Below are 21857 nucleotides of genomic sequence, written 5' to 3'. Positions count from 1 at the left end.
GAAGGGAGGACCCAGGAAAGTGAGGCGGTTCTGCAAGACCAACAACCAGATGGTCCAACAGTTGCTTTCAGTCAGAAAAATGTTAGTGTCGGAGGTTTTCAGGCAAATGTGACTGAATCACTTCATTAATTTTGTTTGTTTTTACCTCCATTAAGGATGCAAGAAAATATTCATATGGCAATATATTGTGATATTCAATGGCAATATCCAGCGATATATCGATATTCAAAAGCTGTGAATCGAAAATATCGATATCGCTAAATATTGTGATATTTTCCCCTGCAGTATTATAAAGCCGTGTATCTAATTTTTGGAAGAATGTACATGCAAACATTTGTGTATTTCCTTTTCTTTCAATACTTCAAACTCCGACCACTATTTGGCAGCAGTGTGCAATTGATTTTGTCTCCACCACTGAAATGTAAATCCCTCTATTATGGTTCAGATATCTAATGTGAAACATGTTAAGTATCAGTTTGGACTGTTTATTGAATTTTCCTATAGTAAATTCAGTCTAAAAAAATCGCTAATATCGTCTGACTAAATGTATCACAATATATCGTGATATATTGTATCTTCTCCCCAGTATCGTGATGCGCATCGTATCACCATAATTTCACCAATACACATCCCTAATCTCCACAAGAGATTCATAGCTAAACTATGTTAGAATGATGTTAAAAGGCATGAAAAAAATGTTTTAAGCTCATTTGTTTTCCAAATTTGCCATTGCAGCTTTAACAAAAATAGATAAAGGACTATTGAGCTAACGACTAATCAGAGCACAGCCAAGACCAAGGTGTGCTGCTGTTGTCCTAAAATAGCTCTCATTTCCTAAATGTCATAGTAATTCTCTTTTATAAAACTTCACACTGACCCCTACTTAAGTTATTAGTTATTTACATGGAATTCCGGGGATATTTACAAGCCTAAATGCAGCCAGCCTGGTGGGATTTCTTTTAGGTTTCCGCCAAAAATTTGCAGATTTTAGTTGTTTTACGACGGCAGGGATCCATTTAGAATGTGGGATCAATTGAATGAGCCGTTTCTCAGCAGCTCTTGTTCTCAAGGTCGCCATCTACAATGTCTGAGAGGAATACTTGTTGATATCTAGAACTTTTTTGCAGAAGCCCCTTTCAAAATCACTGAAATATTCCTTACGTACAGTAATTCCCAAACATTTTGCTTCTAACCTACTATATACCATTGGGAAAATCAGCAAATACATAGCTAAAAAGCTAAATAAACGATTATTATCATTTCCAATTATTCTTTTTTCCATTAAATCAGTTCTAATGACTTAATTTCTAGTTGATATCACAACAGGAGGCCATTTCAAGACACACAGCTTAGTGTTTTACAACCCAAAGTTGAGTCATTACCCTATTTTTGGGAGCAGTTTCTTTATTATAAAGTTTTTGTGGCATAGATCTATCTTGTGCTCTCAGCAGAATTACCATTTAATAAGAAAATGACCCGTATTTAAACACCTCTGCAACAGTACCTTTTTCAGTCATGGTGTTTCTTACTCACTGCTTTACTTGGTTCTTTTTTAAACACAGAAAATTGTTGTTTTTAACTTTTTTCACTGACGTTTCGACCACTACTGCAATCTTCTTCAGAGCTAGCCCCTGTTGGCGGCGTCACTTCCTTCGCCGTTTAGCCGTGGAGAGCAGAGTACATTGTTTCTTACTCACTGCCAAGTGAAAAACTTTTCTTTAATTCATGGATATCTTGTTTTTTAAAGAAAACTTTAACAGTAAATATAAATAATAGTTTAATTTTCAACATTTCTGAAAGAGCATGGCATGCTGGAATCTGTTCCATTCAACCAGCTAGCATTTTAGCTAGTCTTAACTTAAGGTTAATATCCATCCTGATAAAACTGGGTCATCTGTAGTTAGTTTTAAGTTTAGGACTGCCTTAACACAGCTTTTTTGGAAATCTGTCCCATTTTTTCTTAGATGCATGAAGGATGGTCTTAATGTGACACCACAACTATTTAGTTTTTATTATGAATCCATGAAAAAATGGACATCTCGCCTCTGGTGAGGGAGTGTGGCGTTGATTGAAGCCTGGCACGGGGTAAGCTAATTAATATTTTATGAGTATTCTTCTAAGTAAGCTTACATGTGCCTCGGCGGTGCAGAGGATAGTTTTGCTCAGTGATTGGTGGGTTGCTGGTTCGATTCAAACTCTTTAACTGAAGAAAGATCTGATTTGAAATATCTGTCAATACACTGCAGGGCATTTTGTAATGAAACGTCAAACCGAAAAATGAATAATTAATAATAATTGTTCCTGGCAATCTTCAAATCACACTAAAGTTTATTTAATCGTCTCTGGCAAGATTAAAAACAAACCGATGCCGTTGACTGCTAACAATAAACTAAAAACTTGCAGCCATTGAGAGCACTGGGACATTTCCTGCTGGCTGGCCCGCTCACCAACTGCTGACAGCCCTGCACAAAGATTCAATACCCACACCCCCACGTCAAACAAGCTGTCCCAGTCCACCGGCCTTCTTGGTTTTGTTTCTCAGAAAAGATAAAATTACTTAGAAAGATTTTCAAAAGAACAGCAACACTGAGTTTCTCCTCCTCCATCCATCTGTTATAGTTATGATGCCAAACATGGATCAGAGATGGTTAATTCTTGTTTCTGTACGACCGTTCTTCCAAGTGTCTTTAGGGGTGAAAGTGCTCCTGCTTTATAACAGGCCTCCTTCTTTTACCAACAGCTTTAAATACATGTTTATGTTGAAATCAGGCAGCCTGGACAGACAAACTATAATACAGCAGGCCGTAACTTGTAACATTGCAGATTATATTTTGTCACTGAGTCATTCATAAATTAGTGGGTGTGTGTGAAGCAGAGAAGCAGGTTTCTGTTGTTCTCACAGGGACACATAACTGAAATAAACTAGCATCTTTAGAAAAGTTACATCCTAACGTTTTACTTTGAACAAAATACATTAAAGAGGGATGGTTCTGGTATTTTAAAGCAAGAATATGTGGAAAGGTCACCTGTAGACAGCTCTTTGTCAGTGTAGAGAAACAATTTACATAACTCACCATGTATATAATGGATGACAAACCAGTAACCCAGTTATTGGAACTACCCACCTTTTTTTAGCTGAGGTAGCTGCAAGCCTGGGTGGGGTCATTTGCAGCCTGGACATGGAGGGCTTAAGGGTGTTGTGCAAGGACTGGACTGTCTGTGAGTGTTTAGGGATGGGGTTGAGGCCCACGGCAACTGCCTCAGCTTATTAGTAATGATACAGAATCTTACAGCAGAAAAAACACAAGTTGTTTATTAGAAATCGGATCACTAGGAGGGTTAAAACTGGCTCAATATAGCGACAGAGTTGCTAAAGTACAACCTGAGGCTATTCCAGCAGGATTGTCATAATATATTAATCAAAACAACCTAATATATTAATCAAAACAACCATGTGAAACAATGACGTAAAAGTTTATGAAATAACTTTTGTATAAAGTGATGGGATTTTCAAATTAGCCATTTAATACAGTTTCAAAAATTGTTGTTATCTAAAGAGACATCTACAAGAAAAAATAACCTAAAAAAACCCTAACCTCTTCTAAAGATCTGAACCATCACTTTTAAGTTTTAACATTGCTGGAGGAAAAGTCAGAGTTTTAGTACAATGTTCCCCCATTAAGCAGAATACCTTTCCTAGAGTTAGCAAAAATGTATTCAAAACTTAAAACTTTAAGACATTAGAAGTCCCAGAAACATTAAAGAGGCAATGTGCTTGTTTTTAACCATTAAATTAGGGCTGCACGATATTAAGAAAACTTTAGGTTACTGTCGTAACCCCGGTTCTCTGAGTAACATGAGTGAGATGTCTCACTATGGGATACGCCCCTCCGCGGATTCCTCAGAAGCACTTATCTCAATACGCCAATCCTGATTGGCCAGTGACCGTGACGTACGCGTCCCCCTGCTACTATAAGTAGCAAGCGTCCCAACGCACGCACTATTCAAGATAAACACCTCTTCTCGCTTCGCCCAGCAAGAAGGGTTGTCTGGTGAGACATCTCACTCATGTTACTCAGAGAACCGGGGTTACGACAGTAACCTAAAGTTCTCTTTCTTAACATTCGTTTCGATGTCTCACTATGGGATATGGAGACTCCCGTATTGCCAGACAGCTTATCCAGCGATCACCAACCTACAGGGATACGTCTTGGCCCGCCAAAGACCCCACACTCAGAATCGTGTGAGTCATTGCAGGGACCGAAACATCAAGCTTATAGAAGCGTGCAAATGCAAGTGGAGAAGCCCAACTTGCTGCAGCACAAATCTCCTGGATTGACAGCCCCCGAAAAAGGGCCCAAGAAGCAGACAGGCCCCTAGTAGAATGGGCCCTGAGCCCAACAGGAGCCTGAATGCCCTGACAGGAGTAAGCCATAGAAATAGCCTCCACAATCCAGTGGGAAAGCCTCTGCTTTGTGACGGGTTTCCCCTTACGAGGCCCACCCCATGACACAAAAAGCTGGTCCCCCCTGCGAAGGTTCTCCGTCCGATTCACATACTCCTTGAGCGCGCGAATCGGACACAGCTTGTGCCACCGCTCCTCCTCAGGAGAGGAGAAGGGTGGCGGGTAGAAAGCTGTGAGGATAATAGGAGAAAAGGAGCCCACCACCTTAGGCACAAAGGCAGGGTTGGGCTTCAGGGACACCTTCATGTCACCGGGTGCAAACTGGGTGCAGGATGGGTGCACAGAGAGAGCCTGTAAGTCACTAACTCGCTTTGCAGATACCAAAGCCAGGAGTAGCACCACCTTAAGAGACAGGATCTTAAGGTCCAGGCCGTCCATAGGTTCAAATGGAGGCCCGGAGAGGGCCGACAGCACCAAGGACAGATCCCATGAGGGCACCAGGGGTCGAGACACAGGGAGAAGCCTGCGCGCGCCCCTCATGAAGCTACACACCAGGGGGTGTTGACCTGCCAGCTTCTTCCCAAAACCCAAGTGTCGGGAGGAAATGGCTGCTAGGTACACTTTAATGGTGGAGAAAGCCTTCTTCCCATCCAACAAGTCTTGCAGGAAAGACAGAATGATGTTCACCGGGCATTGGAAGGGTGAGACCTCTCTGCCCTGACACCAGGCTTCAAACACCCTCCATTTACAGTCATATAGGGACCTAGTGGAGGGGGCCCTAGCATTCTGAATGGTTCGAATGACCGCCTGGGGCAGCTCTGCTGACACTAGCCCGCACCCCTCAGGGGCCAGGCCCACAGGGCCAGCCGTTCTGGATGAAGGTGGAAGATCGAGCCTCCCGCTTGGGACACCAGGTCCCTGCGAAGCGGAAGTTTCCAAGGTTGGCCCTCCAGGAGTTGGAAAATGTCCGCCACCCAATGCATAGCTGGCCAGTATGGGGCCACCAGAATGAGAGTGTGGAGCTGGGTTCGTACCCTCAGCAAGGTGGGTGGTATCAGGGCCACTGGGGGAAAAGCGTAAAGCAGTCCCCGTGGCCAGTCGTGCGCCAGCGCGTCCACGCCGAGTGGAGCGTCTCGGTCGCGCAGAGGACAGTGAGCATTCTCCTTGGAGGCAAAAAGATCCACTACGGCTGTGCCGAACCGGATCCAAATCTGTTCCAACACTGCTAGATGCAGGCTCCAATCCCCGTACAGGGGTGTCCCTCTGGACAACAGATACGCCCCCCGATTCAGAACACCCGGGACATGGGTGGCTCTGATTGAGAGGAGATGCCTGCTGCACCATAGGATCAGTCTGCGTGCCAGCGTGTGTAACCGCACGGAGCGCAGCCCCCCCTGGTGGTTTATATAAGCCACAGTCAAGGTGTTGTCTGTTCTCACTAGGACATGATGGCCGGAGAGAAAAGGCAGGAAGCGCCTCAGGGCTAGAAAGACCGTGAGGAGTTCCAGATAATTTATGTGTGTCCCCCAGAGCTCTCTGCTCCACACACCCCTGACAGAGCGACCCTCCAGGAGCCCCCCCCAACCTGACAGGCTCGCATCTGTCGTGACCACTTTCCTCACGAGAACCAACCCCAAAGGCACCCCCTGTGCCAAGAGGGAAGGGTGACGCCAACAGCGGAGCGCCGTGACGCACGCTGCAGAGACCGTCACCCTGCGCGCTCTGTGGCGTACTGGAGAGAGACCCAGAGAAGCCACCCAGCGTTGAGAATCTCTCATGTGTAGACGGCCGAGTGGTACCACTGAAATAGCCGACGCCATGAGACCCAAAAGCCTGAGGCATAACGCAAACCGCACCGAACTGTGTAGGCGGAAGCGCGCCAGGCAGAACGAGAGCGCGTTCACGCGCGGTGCCGAGAGACGGGCCGTGAACGCACCTGAGTCCAGATTCAGACCTAGAAAGGTTATTTTCTGGGAGGGGAGGAAAGCGCTTTTCTGCCAGTTTATTCTGAAACCCAGACCACACAACGGAGGGATCACAACCAGCGTGTTTGACGCTGTCTCCTCTCTGGACCGTGCCAGCAGGAGCCAGTCGTCTAAATACGTGGCCAGCCGAATGCCCCTCCCTCTCAGAGGGGCGATCGCCGCCTCCGTACACCTGACAAACACCCTCGGGCTCAGCGAGAGGCCGAATGGGAGCACGGTGTATTCGTAACACACTCCCTGAAAGGCAAACCTCAGAAATGTCCTGTGTGGAGGGTACACGGGAACATGAAAGTATGCGTCCCTCAGGTCGATTGAGGTGAGCCAGTTGCTCTGGTGAATCAGACGCAAAAGGGATGAGAGCGTGAGCATTTTGAATCTGTACTTTCTGAGGCATCGGTTCAGGGCCCTCAGATCCAGGATCGGGCGAATCCCGGTCCCTCCCCGTTTCGGGACCAGGAAGTACCTGGAGTCGAAACCGCTCTGAGACCGATCGGGAGGCACAATGCATATCGCTCCCTTCTCCAGCAGGGAGGAGATTTCTCCCTGAAGGATGTGAGCTGACGACCCCTGGGCGTGGGAGAACACTACGCCGGAGAATCGAGGAGGAACAGAAGCGAATTGGAGCCTGTAACCCCTCGAAATTGTTCTCAGCACCCAACGTGAAGCAGAAACCGCTGTCCATTCCTCCCTGTGAGTGGAGAGCGGTGACACAGCCGTGACACACGGAGCACCAGCTCCCTCCAGAGGTTGTGGGGCAGCGGTGCTCGTGGCAGCCACTGCGCATGCGCGGGGGCTTTGTGCTTTGACGGCCCAGGCTTACGGGGACGACCCGTGGCGCCGCCCCCGCCTGGAACCGCTCATGGGTGACATTTATACTGATTTTTGCTGCGCCCTTGACATCTCGTCTGGATGCGACAGCGAACCTTTTAATGCTCCTTGAGCGTGACATGTTTGTGAAAAACAATGTGAGTGCTTGTGACGTGTGCTTTGAGCCGGCACCGCCGGCTGCACGTCCTGGCCCCACCCTGGACCGCTCGGGAACTCTGCCGGAGGGGTTCCGTGAGGGGGGGGAGAAAGCACCATGGCAACATCCAACAGGAGGAGCTGGCGAACGGGGAACCGCCAGCTGCAGCGTCGGGAGGGAAGAACTCCGACAGGCTGCCCACTTCTTCCTCCTCACCTGCTGACCGCCGTGTCTGGTGGATTGTCCCGGTGGCGGAGCAGCTTGGTTGCCGGATCCCTGAGGCCAAACTGGTCGAGGCTCTGAGCCCGAAGGAGCTGGTTGGACAGCTTGAGGCTTCGGGCGCTTTGGGATCCGGAACTGAGGCTGGGCTCGGGCAGCTGCCTGAGGCAGGTTCGGCCGAGCCGGCAGCGCCTGTGAGGGTTTACGGGGAAGGCAGAGATGAAGGGCTTCATCCTCTTTCTTTTTAGCCGCACACCGTTGCTGCATTGATGCCAGGGCAGCGCCGAAAATGCCTTCAGGCACGATTGGCATGTCCAAAATGTCCTCCTTCTCTCTCTCAGAGAGGTTGGTGAGGTTCAGCCATCGTGCACGTTCTTGAAGCACCATCATGCCCATAGCTTTAGCCGTAGCATGGACCGCGCAGCGCTGCACACGCAGGCAGATGTCGGTCAGTACGGTGATTTCCTCCCGCACCTCCGGGTCCGGCTTCGTATTCATGTCCTCACAGAGCTCGGCTTGGTACGCCGAGAGCATGGAGGAGACATTCAAAGCTCGGACCGAGATGGCGGCAGCCTTGTACGCCCTCTCGTTCAGCGCCGACTGGAAGCGGTCCGCCTTCGCAGGGAGAGCGGGAGGCCTGGAGGAAGTCGCCGAGAGCCGTGGGTGCAGGTGGGCTGCAACCAGCGGTTCCATCGGCGGCATGCGAAGCATGCCAGCCGTCTCCATCCCTTCGAAGTCCAGCGAGGAGGCTCCTTGGACAGGAGACCTGGAGCTGAACGGGTGTTTGTCCCAGGAGGACCCCACTTCTTGGAGTAGCTCCGGGAAGGCGGGGAGGAGGGGCTTTGCCACCCTCGTGGCCTGAGGCAGCTTCTTTCCCTTGTAGCGGGATCTGACAGCCTCAGTGACCACGGTGGGCCAAGGGATGTTGAGTCTGGTCGCAGCGCGTCGGCAGACTGACTGCATGTCCAGGTGGGCGGCTGGAGAAACCGCTCCATCCCTGGGAGAGGACGGAAAGCTAGGCATGGAGGCCTGAGCGATGGGGAGGAAGACGTCGTCCTCCTCGTCCTCCTCTGAAATGAGGAGTTCCGAGGTGTCCTCGTCGTCTCCGTAGTCCAACTCCAACACATCCTCGGCGGGGAGGCTCGGACCGGCCAGTTCGAGCTGTGAGCCCCAGCTGAGTTCGGCACACGGTTCCGGCTCCGGGAGGACATGTTCGCTGGCGTCCCCAGGCGGTGGCCCAGGGGCCGGCAGGCAAGGGTCCTTCCCCGACAGGCTAGCTTGGCGCGCTAGCCGCCGGCGAAGGCTCTTCAGGGTGAAGCAAGCGCAGCTCTCACATGACCCGGGGACTTCCAATGCCAGCTGGGCGTGTTCCAGCCCGAGGCAGCTCGAGCAGACCCTGTGCGGGTCTTTGCTTGAGATTTTGTTCCCACAGGTACAGAGGCGAGCTCCTGCACCGTCGACTCCTCTGGTGGGAGGAGCGGCTTCCATGTTGGCTAACTGGTGTGTTAGCATAGAACGAACAGATGCACTGGAGTGTGAAGCTGCTCGTTATGCCCCGAGCCTATGGTGAAGGTCAGGACAGAAGGACGGTAAGTTAACGTTCGGCGACGGAGAGAATATTAGAAGGCTCCGTCTGTGAACAGTTGAGCTAACTTACCTCAGAGATAAGCGACCACCGAAGCGAGAAGAGGTGATTGAATAGTGCGTGCGTTGGGACGCTTGCTACTTATAGTAGCAGGGGGACGCGTACGTCACGGTCACTGGCCAATCAGGATTGGCGTATTGAGATAAGTGCTTCTGAGGAATCCGCGGAGGGGCGTATCCCATAGTGAGACATCGAAACGAATGTTAAGAAAGAGAACCTGCCATATGCGATAACAGTGATTAATATTGCAATGACGATATTACTTGCAATAAATAAAAACGTAACTCCGGAACAAAAATGACCAAAAACAAAGAAATAAAAAAATATGACAAAAAAAATTCATTAAAATGAGAAAAGGAAAACATGTGAGGAAAGGGAAAAAGAAAATGAACTAGAAAAGGCAATCAGTGGATCCCGGGAAAAGCAGAATCAGCAGAAAGGGCAGAACAAAGCTAACTCAGGTGTTTGCTAACCATCAAAATTAAGTGCCGTCTGCCTCGGGGGCGGGCATCTAACCTATGAGAACCTACCCAATTGGCCAAATGTGTGAAGAGCTCCATTTGGTTTGTTAAAAAAACATCATGATTCCGTTTGATTGACAGAATGCGTTATGTGTAGCAAACTTTTGAGCTGACCATTCATTGTGATGTTTATCTTTTCTTTGCGATATGCATATTGCACATGCTGATATGGCGATAACGATATATTGTGCATCCCTACTTTAAAAGCTGGAAATATCCATCAAAACATTGTCGAAAATGAATAAAATTGTGTCCAGTTGTTTAAAGATTTTGGCAGCTTTGTACCATACAATCATAAAAATCAGGTCTAACGTACACAGGGCGCGGGTCTAGCATCTTTGGAGGACGCCATGTTTCCTTCTGGCTGGCTTCAGGGTCCTGTGCCTGTCAATGACGTAACACGAGATGAATGGCTGGACGTACAATTTACAGAAATTACATTACCTCATTCAAAATCATTTAGGCAGTAAGAAACAAACAAAACAAAACTGCTAAACTCTTTCCAAAACACACGTCAAATAACAGAATCGAAAAAGAGATGCAATATATTTTGGCTGAGTGGTATTGCCGTAGTATGATGACATCATTGGCAGGCGCAGGACACCGAGCAGATCCAGAAACTACAGCTCCTGAAAACTAGCATCAGCATTCTCTCAACGGAATTAACTGAAGGACCATCAAAGTCTGAGGAGTGATGCCGGGTTTGCATGCTCTCTGCTCCACAAGTAACATTTACCATAATGCTTTTTTAAAATTAGCTACAGTCACAGCAATACTGTGTAAAACTACCCTGAAATTAGAGCCCTGCACGGGCCTAAAATCTGAGCCCGTGTCTGGCCCGGCCCGAGGGGGTGGAGCCCCAGCCCGACCCGGCCCGAAAAGGTTTTCAGGATTCTCTGGCCCGGCCCGAGCCCGACTTTTTTTTAACCAACTAAATGAAAACAAAGTGCGTCAATCCTGACCAATGTGTTAAAAGACGTGCAGGATCCGATCAATTTGTTTTTCCCTCATTTACCGTCACAGAGATGATGGCGCACTGGCTCTGGTGGTAATCAAGTTAAATTTGATCTCTTTCCAACAATTTTCACAAGAAAACAGAACAGTCAAAAGCAGGGCTTGTGTTGACCGGACAGTTCCCGTATTTGACCGTTTATTTTGACGGAGAAAGAATAGAAAGAATTACCCCGACGCATGCAGACAAACTGACATTTTATTCGTTACGCACATTGCAGATGTAGCTAAAAGATTCCCATCTGAAGATCTGAGCTGCTCAGCGCAGCTCGCTGTCAGTGCATATGTGCACAGCGAGCTGAAGTTGTGGAGATTGGCTTGGAGCGCATCGTAGAACCAGTGCGCATGCGGGAAGGTTCCTCCCACTGAAGCGAGTGTTTTCCAAACCCTGTCGCTCAGAGAGACTTGTCACTTAGAAAATGTTCCCTGATTATGAAACTTTGGCTGAATAGTGCTTGTTCCTGTCTCCAATGTGGCGACACATCCAGGAGCCGTCTGAGGAGAAGCCCAGAATCTGACATCTTCAGCTCAGAAAGCGCCGATATGATTACGCACAAGCGTGACGCGTCAACCCGGTCTCACAGTAAGACCGGGTTGGACCTGTTCAGGTTTACGCAGACAATCTTTACATAGAATTGACTTACAGATATAAAATTAACTCAGTAAAATATAAAGCATTTTATTTAAATATCCATTCATTATTTTACAAGCACAGAGAGCCGCATCAGATGGATGGAAGAGCCGCGGGTTGTGACATGTTTTCTCCAGGACCAGAGAGGATACAAACTCGATACATCTCTTTTATTGTGAGGTAATAATTTCTCTGAGTTTTGCGGTTGCGGGCGGGAGTAGACATGCACGCTGCAGGTGCAGGCGGGAGTGTAACGCACACGTTGTAGTTGCAGGCGGTAATGGTCAGAAATTCAGCGGGAGCGGGCAGAAGCGGGATGAAGAAAACAGTCCCGCGCAGGGCTCTACTGCTGCATTTCTGTTTCAATTTTTTAAATGAATTCGATTAAAAATAAAGGTGCCCGGCCCGTGTCCGAGGTAATTGCACAGTCACTGGCCCGAAGCCCGGCCCGAGGGCCTAGGGCTTCAGTGCAGGGCTCTACCTGAAATATATGTACTGCCCCCTAGAGGCAAGAAACCACACACTGCCACTTTAAGCAATGCACAGGCAAGCCCTGCTAGCAGGATGACTCAAATTAACTACGAATTAACATGTTCATCCCCACAAATCCTCATATTTGTTTTAAGGTATTTAAAGGGTGTCGACAGGTTTACCAATAAATCCCTGAAGTTGTAAGCCGTGGGTGAGGAGGTCTGCTGTTTACAGAGCGAGTGCATTAACAGGTGCTTTGAGGCCAACTGTCCTCGTTTTCCCTCAAAGGAAACCTGAGAGAGAATCATTAAAAAAAGGGCAGCTACCAAACCAGCCTGTGCGGTGTTGCAGGATTGTTATGGAGCGTCAATGATTAAGAGGACACCTTGGGTCAGGTAGCACTAACCGCAAGCCGCTACTTGACAGGGGCTTATGGGAGGAAAGGATCTGTACTGACTCAGGGCTTGTTTGCCCAGTTTAATCATTTCAATATGAAAGTCAAAATCTGGGTGAGTTGGTCAACGGAAAGCTGCAGAGCATCATCATCAAAAAATAAATAAAAAATACTTTTTTCGTTCAAATATTCTCGGCAGGCTGAGTGTTTACTACTGCCAGAGTATGAACAGCACATTCATGTGAGCAATGACACATGCTGTCAGTCAGCACACAAGTGCATGAAACAATATCTCCCCATCATATTCAGCCTGACTGACTTAAATATGAACTCAAACCGGGGTGAGGGAATGCAGTCGGGTGTGACTCACTTTCATCTTTCTGCGAACAGATGGAGGAACACCCTGGAATCAGAAGACGGAGCTCGCAGAAGTAGTGAGAAGCGCCGCTGAGCTAGATGAGACGCAGGAAGCCTGCAGAACTGCGTTATCGAACTAAATTGGCAGGGGATCGATGATAATCTTCAGTCCGGGCTGGACTGTGATGAAACAAACTCAGTGTGACAGGTGGATACGGCTTCCAGTTCACTGTTACAGCTGTCCAATTGTCGCATTTATGGCTGTAAATTAAAATAAACGGTTTTTCGTAAATATATTCCTGATCTGTTTCAGTTTTTTTCCTTCAGGTTAAAGGAAGGAATGCTCAGAATCTGACTGGTCATCCCAAATTTCCAGATTAGACCCCACCCACTATTCTAAGCATTTCATTGGATACTGAATTTGCATAAAAAGAACACAACTGAGTGTTCTACAGCTCACCAGAGGCAGAACGCTGTAAACTGACATGATTGCACAAGCGTAATTTTTTATTACAGTGATGGTATTTTGTGCAGAGATTTAATTTTACTATTTAATCCTTTGTGCTGGATGTGACATATCAAGACAAAACGCACTATTTACGTGTTCAGATCAAACTTACCGTCCAAATTCTTTGACTTGCAGGCCAAAATAAATACAACTTTGACTTGCAAATATAGCCAATGTGATTTTTTTATTTTACGTGATCAACAAAGCAGTGCTGCCAAGATTTGTCAAGATTACATCATCTACCGAAATAGATAACAAATGTAATACTCAACGTCATTGTTTATTTTTTGAAGCTTTGTTTTTCAATCAAATTTGCAGCAGTACCATCCATTGCTTCATCTGCGTTTCTACCCAAACGCAACTGTGCAGTAGTGGTATTTGGGGCCTTTAATGGCAGTACCACATGGATGCACAAGCATCTTAAAAGGAAATATGTTGTGGCTGATGATGAAGAGGGATCGCCTCTGTAAGCTAATTAGCTGCTAACATCAACAGCGAGCTACTTACTTGTACTGACATCTGTAACATTAACATTAGTAATTAGAGATGCAAGAAAATACTGATACATTGAAACATGATATTTCTTGTTACAATACTGAGTTGATATTGAAAAGCAGTGCATTTATTATTAATGTATTTTTGTGTGTGGTGCAATTCAAACTCCGACTGCTAGGTGGCAGTAGTTTTTACCGCATTCATTCAGATGGAACAAGGCCATCTCGCTATAGGCAGCCTAAGCCCCCACCCCCCACCCGGCTCATGGGTCCCCGCAACAACGAAAAAAAATTAATGTGAGTCAAGGGGGCTAAAAATGCTATTTTCTAATCCATTTTGCCTTACACCCTGGATCACACATATGTTGTACTGCAATTTAAATGAAAAGTAATGATGGATGTGTCGACCACGCCAGTCATGTACTTTGAGATTTATCAGCTTGTAAATGTTCGTAATTAGTCTGACTACAAATCAGACGTTGACACGTGGCACATGTCGCCACAGAATCTCTTCTTCCCCTGCGTAGCTGCTACTTACCAAATGGCCATATTTACAGTGGTCTTTCCTTCTGAAAATTTAAAGTTTGCTGAACTTACAGCCATTTTCCCTCTGTTTTTCTTCGTGTCTTTTTCGATGACGTCACTTTCGTGAAGCGCATTTGTGGTCCTGAACTTATTTTCACACAAAACCTAAAATAACGTTAACCTCTGTTTGAAAATAAGCATGTTCTTGGTATCAAAATGCAACATCATATGTGAAATCCATGGCACATAACAAGCGGATTTAGAAAATAGCATTTGTAGCCCCATTGACTTGAATTAATTTTTTCATTCTTCCAGGGACCCATGATCCAGAAGTATATGGGCGTGATCTAGACTCCCTCTATCATTGGATGTGTCTTGAAAGTGTCTGGCCAGAGTTTTCCAATTTAATTCAGTCCTAAAAATCGCAAATATCATCTTGCTTTTACTATCGCGATATATTGTATAATCTCCCTTTATTGTGATATATTAGATTCTTGCCAATACGCACTCCTACTAATGATGGTGATTTTCTCACCCCTTTATGTAATGTTACAAATGCTAATATTCTATTTATTAATATTAAAATGTTTTTAAAACGCATTTCTCACACAGGCAGGCAAATGGCCTTACTGGTTATTTTAGAGCAGCACACACACACATACACACATACACACACACACACACACACACACACACTCACACACAGCGTGAAGTGCAGAATACAGAATGCAGAATATCAGCAGGGGGACAGATTGAGACAGAATGGCATGCGTCTGTGACAGTGTGTGTCCTGTCACTGTGACCCGATTGATCATGCGCCCTGGCTACTTGAGCAAGGGAGATCTCCGTTTGGCTGACTGCTTAGCGCGCGTGACTTTCACCCAGGAGTCTGGGGATCGAATCCTGATCGGATCATTTTTTTTATATCCGCCACAGATCTCTCTGAAGAACTCAGCATTGACGGCTTCAGCAACGCTGTGCCACTCCAGATTTTCTCTTATTTGTTTTGCAAAAGCACTTCCTTCCATTTCTCCACCTCACCCACAAGTACCTGAATTTCTGCTTGTGAAATAGCGCTTCCTTGATCTGCGGTCGTGATCGAAATGCTGCAACAAGCCGGCTTATGTATATGCATGAGATCCACAAGGCACTTTGCATTGACTATTTATGGCAGAAAGTGGGCGTGGTGAGGGCGGGATGTGACTAAAATGCAGCTGAGAAACATTCTCATTAGTCTCCGATTTATGAAGCGGAGATTGCGTGCAGCTGTGCGTACTCCATGTTTGATAGATCACAAACCTACTTGGCGTAAGTACTTTTTTTTGCTGAGCTTAAGTACGGTTTTAGTAAGGATTCTACGCAATGTTTGATAAATGAGACCCCAGAACATTTCCCATTCCAGCTGTTTATGCAACGATCAAAGAACAACATGAGGAAAAAACTTGTTTTCTTCCACAGTTCTGTCTCAGCAGCATCTTTTTTAATCTCAATGTTGAATGTCTTCAATCTTGTTTGACTCAGATGATGAGTGCTGTTTTTCATAACTGGGAACTGCAACTCAAACAAATTTTTTTAGACTACACATAGTGCAGCAGAGCTACATTTTAGCACCACTGTGCTACTTCTGCCCACCCATTTGAATTAACTGGCCCCTGGAGAGAAAAAAATGTGTTAAACCACCAACTCTAGTTTGATTTATGCATCGTGTCATCTTGCGGTACTCTGTCAGGGAAAACAACAGCAAAAAAAAGTTAAAGATGGTCTCCACAGCTTTTGTGTATTGGTGAGTTTCAGGTTACGCAACACAACAAAGCTGTTTAACCCCCGGCGTAAAAATCAATACGGCCTGAACAGCTTTTCAGAGTAAACCAGCTGAGCGAACTGTTTAGGGAGGAAGTTACTCAAATGTCCTGAGTGCTGACTCAATGGTTCGATGACCCCGGTAGACTAGATCCGTCACTGATGAAATTTACTTGTCTCTCTCTGTCCCCACAAAGAAATAAAGCTTTATGTTAAAAAAGTTACTCAATTTCCAATTTTAAAATGAAAAATAAAGCAATTCAGCTTTTCTTTTTTTGTGTGACTGTAACCAGAAAATTAGATGGTTTTGTGGAATTTAATTGAATTATGCCTATTTTATGGATAAACCAAACAAGGTTAAACTGATTAGTCAAATTTAACTTAAGCCCAGATATCAGACATAAAAAACAGAAAATAAAGAAACTACAAACGTAAAAAAATAATGAGGAAAGAATGTGGAATTCCTAACGGTAAATGGCCCGTTTTTGTATAGCGCCGTCTTAAGCCTAAATTATACTTCTCCGTCTGCGACATGCAACGCCATTATGCGACGAAGCAAGGGCTCTCCGACAGGCTCTCCGACGGGCTCACAGAGGGTCACGGAGACATGCCCAAAAATTTAAACATCCGTCAAAAATATCAGAGACCGCAATTTTTGGATTGGTCAGGACGCCGCTTCCTGTAAATTCCACCAGCACTGCCGTAGCCTCGTTAAAAAGTAAAAAGATATTTAGCGGCAGACCAGAACAGGTTGAAGAACACATCGCAGAAAAAGTCAGAAATTATGAACGTTTTTTCACCCATGACTGATAGAGTACAAAATTATGAGCAAACATGGACGGCAATGGCTGGAAACGTGGGTTTAAAGGTGGCGACCACATGAAGAGGTGGAGGAGAATAAAGGGAAAACTTGTCTGTGTTAAAAAGTCTCTGAAATATATAAACACTGTTAAATACACTATCGTGGACCAGATACATGAGTGTTATGGTGGCAGGATACCACAGAAAAGCGCTACGTTGTCCTGCGGGTGAATTTCGCTGTCGGCGCAGAAGTTCGCATGTGAAAACCTTTCCGACACTCCGTGTGCGTCTGTCCATTGCGGAGCTCACGAAAAAGTATAAATCAGGCTTTGGGGTTCTACAACCCCCCAAGGCGCTTCACAACCCATTCAGTCCCTCCGACCACCACCAGCAGGCAAGGTGGGTTAAGTGTCAATAGCAGAATTCTCTGTCGGGATTGAACCTACAACCTTCTGAAAACTGGACAACCCGCTCTACCTCCTGAGCTACTGCTGCCCTTTCACATAGCAGAGCTGATACTAATTCGCTGGTTTCGGCACACAATAGTTGATATGTCTGCTTTCCTGGTTTTATTTCTACAACCTGAGAAACTAGAGTCTCAGTTTCAGCAAAAGATCTGCCTGAAACATGGGAATATGGTGGTTGTTTTGCATCATTTTAAGGTAATTCTTTGAATATTCTAAAATAAAAGCATAATTAATAAATACATTTCTGTCAAAAAAAACGTGTTTTCTTACCATAAAGATAAAAACCAGATTAAATTTGAGCTAATTGGTCACTTTATGGAATGCTTTGGTTGATTTTAGACATGTGTCTTTTCCTTACACAACACTTTTTTAATCCCAATATAGATTATTTCAGCTACGAATCACATGGCTAATGCACTCTGCAAGGGGTGAATGAAAGTGCGACAGATGAGTAATCAATGTGTGGAAACTCATCAGTCTGTGTCGTCATTTAAAGGTGAAAGCACCTGATGGTGGTGAAAAGTACAGCAGCCTTGAATGTGTGTGTGTGTGTGTGTGTGTGTGTGTGTGTGTGTGTGTGTGTGTGTGTGTGTGTGTGTGTGTGTGTGTGTGTGTGTGTGTTAGAGATAATCTTAGAACTAAATCCTCTGGTTTATCTGGAACCGTTAGAGGAGACAACACCCACCACCTCACAACACTGAGACATTCAGATGAGTACATTAGAGGGCTTCGAAGTGTTTTAAGATCTGTATCGATGCAGCAATCGGACCCACCAGCTGGGAACGGCACAGACGCTGTTGACATAAAGGAGTTACTGGATAATTTATGGAAGGTTTTTATTCCAAGGTCAACATGCCACACACACACATACATACAGACGAATCAGGGAATTATTTACCTCCCAAAGCTACATGTCACTACATCAGTTACTTATTTGGTCAAAAAAAAAAACACTCAAAAACCATAAATATATGACAGAACAAAACTATCCTTCAGATTTGGACACTATAGGAGCAGTTCCTGTTTCCAGCTGTTTGTTTAAGAAGTTTAATGATTACCTATTTACAGATTTGTGGCTCATATTTTGTCTGATGATTTACAGGGTGTTTAAGTAAGTCTCTGTTCTCAGTCTGATGAGATGATGTAGGTGAAAGCCAGTGTTTAAATGACGAACAAGGGTTGGGCGCCACACGGGCGGTAAGTCGTCAAGTATTTACCGCCCGATGAGAAAATTTAGCGCCATTGGCGCTCGGGCGCTTTAAAGGTCCACCCCTGCTGTCATTGTTGTGCCTTCGTCAGGTAAAAACTCTGCACTGCATTTGAATTTAAATCTGCCTTTGCTATTGGCTAATTGGTACACTATGATGTTGGCTGGTACCATATGATGTCACAATGTCATTGTGAGCTTGTGTGTGTGTATTTGTTAGCGGCTCCCCCCTCTCGGTCTGCCAGGCAACAGCATTTGTTGCATTTTTCAAACAGGAAGAGGGAGTTGAGTAAGACTCTGGTAGGGGGTGACTTGCTCTTTAACTCATTCACTGCCAGCCGTTTCCTGATCACTAACGGCCTTCGCTGCCAGCGTTTCTCACCGTTTTTACTGTTTTTTTAAGAGTCACAGAACGTTGCACGCTTGCATGATGTCGATGCCAAAACAACCAAAACAAAGCGGAGACTCACCTCTTACATCAGGAAGAAGCCGTGTGTTTCGAGCGTTATCCGTTCTTTCATAATCCGTTGTCGAATTGTGATCGGCAGATGCTTTTCCGGTTCGCGCCTCACTTTTTTTACAGGAACGGCCCAAAACGATCTCCAAACACATGGATATGTTGCTTCCTGATCATGTGATCTGTGACGTATGCGGATGAAGATCGGCTTCAGGGCTGAGATGTTTGTTCTCTCAGCGCGGGAGCTCGTTCCGATGCTCAAACAGTAAAAAAAAAATGCAAATGACGACTTTAGTCGTCATTGGCAGTGAATGAGTTAAGAACATAATCTCCATTTTCACCCAGACAATTAGTGAAAATACCACAAAATGAACCCCTGTTGGTATTTATTTGTCTAATGTGATAATAAAACTATTAATGCCTGTTATTTAGCTCATTTTGATTTTTGTTGCATTTTTGATGGCCAGTAGTAGATGTTGCCAGCATTCAGGCTGCCTTATTAGTATTTTATCAGCATTTTTTCATATTTATTTGTAAATTTTCTTTCACTGCAGCTTACAGTGACAATGTGTATATATTCCCGATAGGCGATAGGGAGCAGTACTGATTTGTCTTTGCGTGAGACCTTACCAACGGGTGGCCATTAGGGTCAAAAATCACTGGGAGCACAACCTCCAGTAAAATGACAAGCACATCAGAGGTAAATGTGTAAAACAACGTCGAAGGTTTTGTAGCCATTTGTTACAAATCTGTAAATGCATCTTGTCCTCACGGGTTCCCGTAGAAAGAAACATGGCGTCACCCAGACACTTAGACCTACTCCCATGTATTTTAAACCTGATTTTTATGATTGTATGTTAAATAAAGTAGAAGGAGTCACCGCTCGTCTGGGAAAGGTGCTGGATCAAAAAGTGGAATAAATAAAATAAGAATCCGCACACTTCAATCTGCGATGTAGGAGTTTATTGGTCAAGCTTTCGGTCAGAGACCTTAATCATTGTGAAAATACAATTCCTGATGAAGGTCTCTGACTGAAAGCTTGACCAATAAACTCCTACATTGCAGATTGAAGTGTGCGGATTCTTATTTTGTTTATGATTAAATGTTACAAAGCTGTCACTATTTTTCAACAACTGGGCACAGTTTAATTCATTTTCAAAAACACTTTGATGGTTTATTTCTAGTAAAAACTACACATTGTCTCTTTAAATATAAAAGCATGCAGTTCATGATTTTAGGAGATTTCTCCTTAGACCATTCTACTGACAGTCAATGATGTCACTTAGTAATTTATGCACTAAAATGTGAGAACATCATACTTTAAGTATATACACATTTTACTAAGTTTAAACAAATGTGTTTTGTTTTAAACACAATCTCTCGCACTCCAGTAGGACTTATTGTGTCTATCAAATATCCATCTGCAGTTCACTCATTACACTTTAGAACTTATATCTTTCCACTCTGTGTTTCTATCTGCCTCATTAGAGTTGCTCCAGGAGTGAGAACCACAGGTTACCATGGTGATCCTAATGAGCCACTGTCAAGAGCTCTAACATTTCTTCTCATCTTAAATCCCTGCAGAAGTTTCATAGTTTGTGGATGAAATGCCAAATAGACGACGTAGGTAATACAAGTAAAAGTTGAGTTACACCATAAATAAAAGGAAAATAAGCTTAAAATAGGTCTATAAAAAGTGACGTTCAAATAGAAAAATGTTGTCCAACATTAACCTGGTATGTATTAATTTGCGTCTCCTTTTCTGTGCGCTTTAATGATGCAGTGGAAGCTTGTGTGGTTTCATGGTGAGGCAGAAACAGATCGAGTCTGCTGATAAATGACATTTTTGCTTCACGTGAAATGTTTTTCCTCCGTCTATGGCCTTGATCAGCTCAGCGCCTCTCTGTATTTAGTCTGAAATAGATTTTCTGTGGGCTAAGCTGTGTCACGGTATGAGATTAATGGTGAAAACACCAACACACGTCGGCCCTGTCCTCCTGCATTGCATAACATAACATCGCGGGTCCAGCATGACCAGAGTGCAGCCTGATCGATTAATCGGTCAATCAGACACCACAGAAATCTCATTTGCAGACCAACCTGCTCTTTCCGCTTCTGCCAGCGGCCACACGGACTCTCCTCCAGGATCTCACTCTCATCCTCGCTCTCCTCCTCCTTCCCTTCCGAGCCCGATTTCCTCTCCGGGACGGACATCGTCATTTTACCGCCGTATGAGTCCAGATTTCCACTCCGGTTCCTCCTGCCTCCCTTCGTCTTCCTCTTGTCCCGTGTTGTGGAGGGGGAGGCGAGACGAGCGGTAGCGCAGAGGCAGCTGGCTGGCCACCCCCCTCCAGACTACACCAGCAGCTCTGACAGCCCCCCTCGGCTCTCAAAACGTCCAGCAGACAAATGAGTAAGCTGAGAACGTCGCGCACAGCTCTTCAATCGGCAGGAAACGCCCTCTAAATAAAAACTACAAGTGTGCACGTGAGGGTAACTCAGAAGTCTGTGGAAAAAATACATCCAAGCATGCAGGCAAAAGACGAAGCAGTTTTCTGTTTAAATCACTTAAACCCCATGATGGCGAAGGGTTAGGAAAAATAAATATCCCCCGAGCGTCCACTGCGTACATTTACAGCCACAGGTAGCGAAGTAGTCACGGAGAAGACCGCATTCTTCCACCATTCTGCAGAATCCGCGCGAGCCAGCCAGGAGGAGCGGTGCGCAGAGGGACTGAGCCAAGTACCGTAAAACACCTAATGTCTGCGCACAGCATCTGCTGCTGCGATTAGATGCTGTTAAAGCGCCACAGAATCATAGTTTCATTATGAAATATTTTAGACCAAGAAGCAAGGTTGTACAAGATAATACTTTAAAGAAAGAGATAAAAAAACGATTCAAATGTGTTATATGACATTATGCATCAAGATGCTCCTTCTTTACTTCATACAGTATTTTAATTCTTATTTCTTTTAGCTAATTGTGACAAATGAAT

General features: G+C 45.3%; 1 protein-coding gene across 2 annotated transcripts in view; it reads right to left on the bottom strand.

The window, feature by feature from the left end:
• nrbp2b (nuclear receptor binding protein 2b) overlaps window positions 1-21306 on the bottom strand; it is a 58290-nt gene extending 36984 nt beyond the window's left edge. For both annotated transcript variants that reach the window (XM_015954770.3, XM_015954771.3), the window contains exon 1: window positions 20963-21306. In XM_015954770.3, coding sequence (XP_015810256.1) covers window positions 20963-21082 — 120 coding nt within the window. In that variant the 5' untranslated portion in view covers window positions 21083-21306. The remainder of the gene's footprint in view (window positions 1-20962) is intronic.
• Between the last annotated feature and the right edge of the window lie 551 nt (window positions 21307-21857).

The sequence above is a fragment of the Nothobranchius furzeri genome, chromosome 7 (genome assembly GCF_043380555.1).
Source record: "Nothobranchius furzeri strain GRZ-AD chromosome 7, NfurGRZ-RIMD1, whole genome shotgun sequence".
NCBI classification, from domain to species: Eukaryota; Metazoa; Chordata; class Actinopteri; order Cyprinodontiformes; family Nothobranchiidae; genus Nothobranchius; species Nothobranchius furzeri.
The sequence above is the reverse complement of the archived record's forward strand: the minus strand, read 5'-3'. Positions and strand labels throughout refer to the sequence as shown.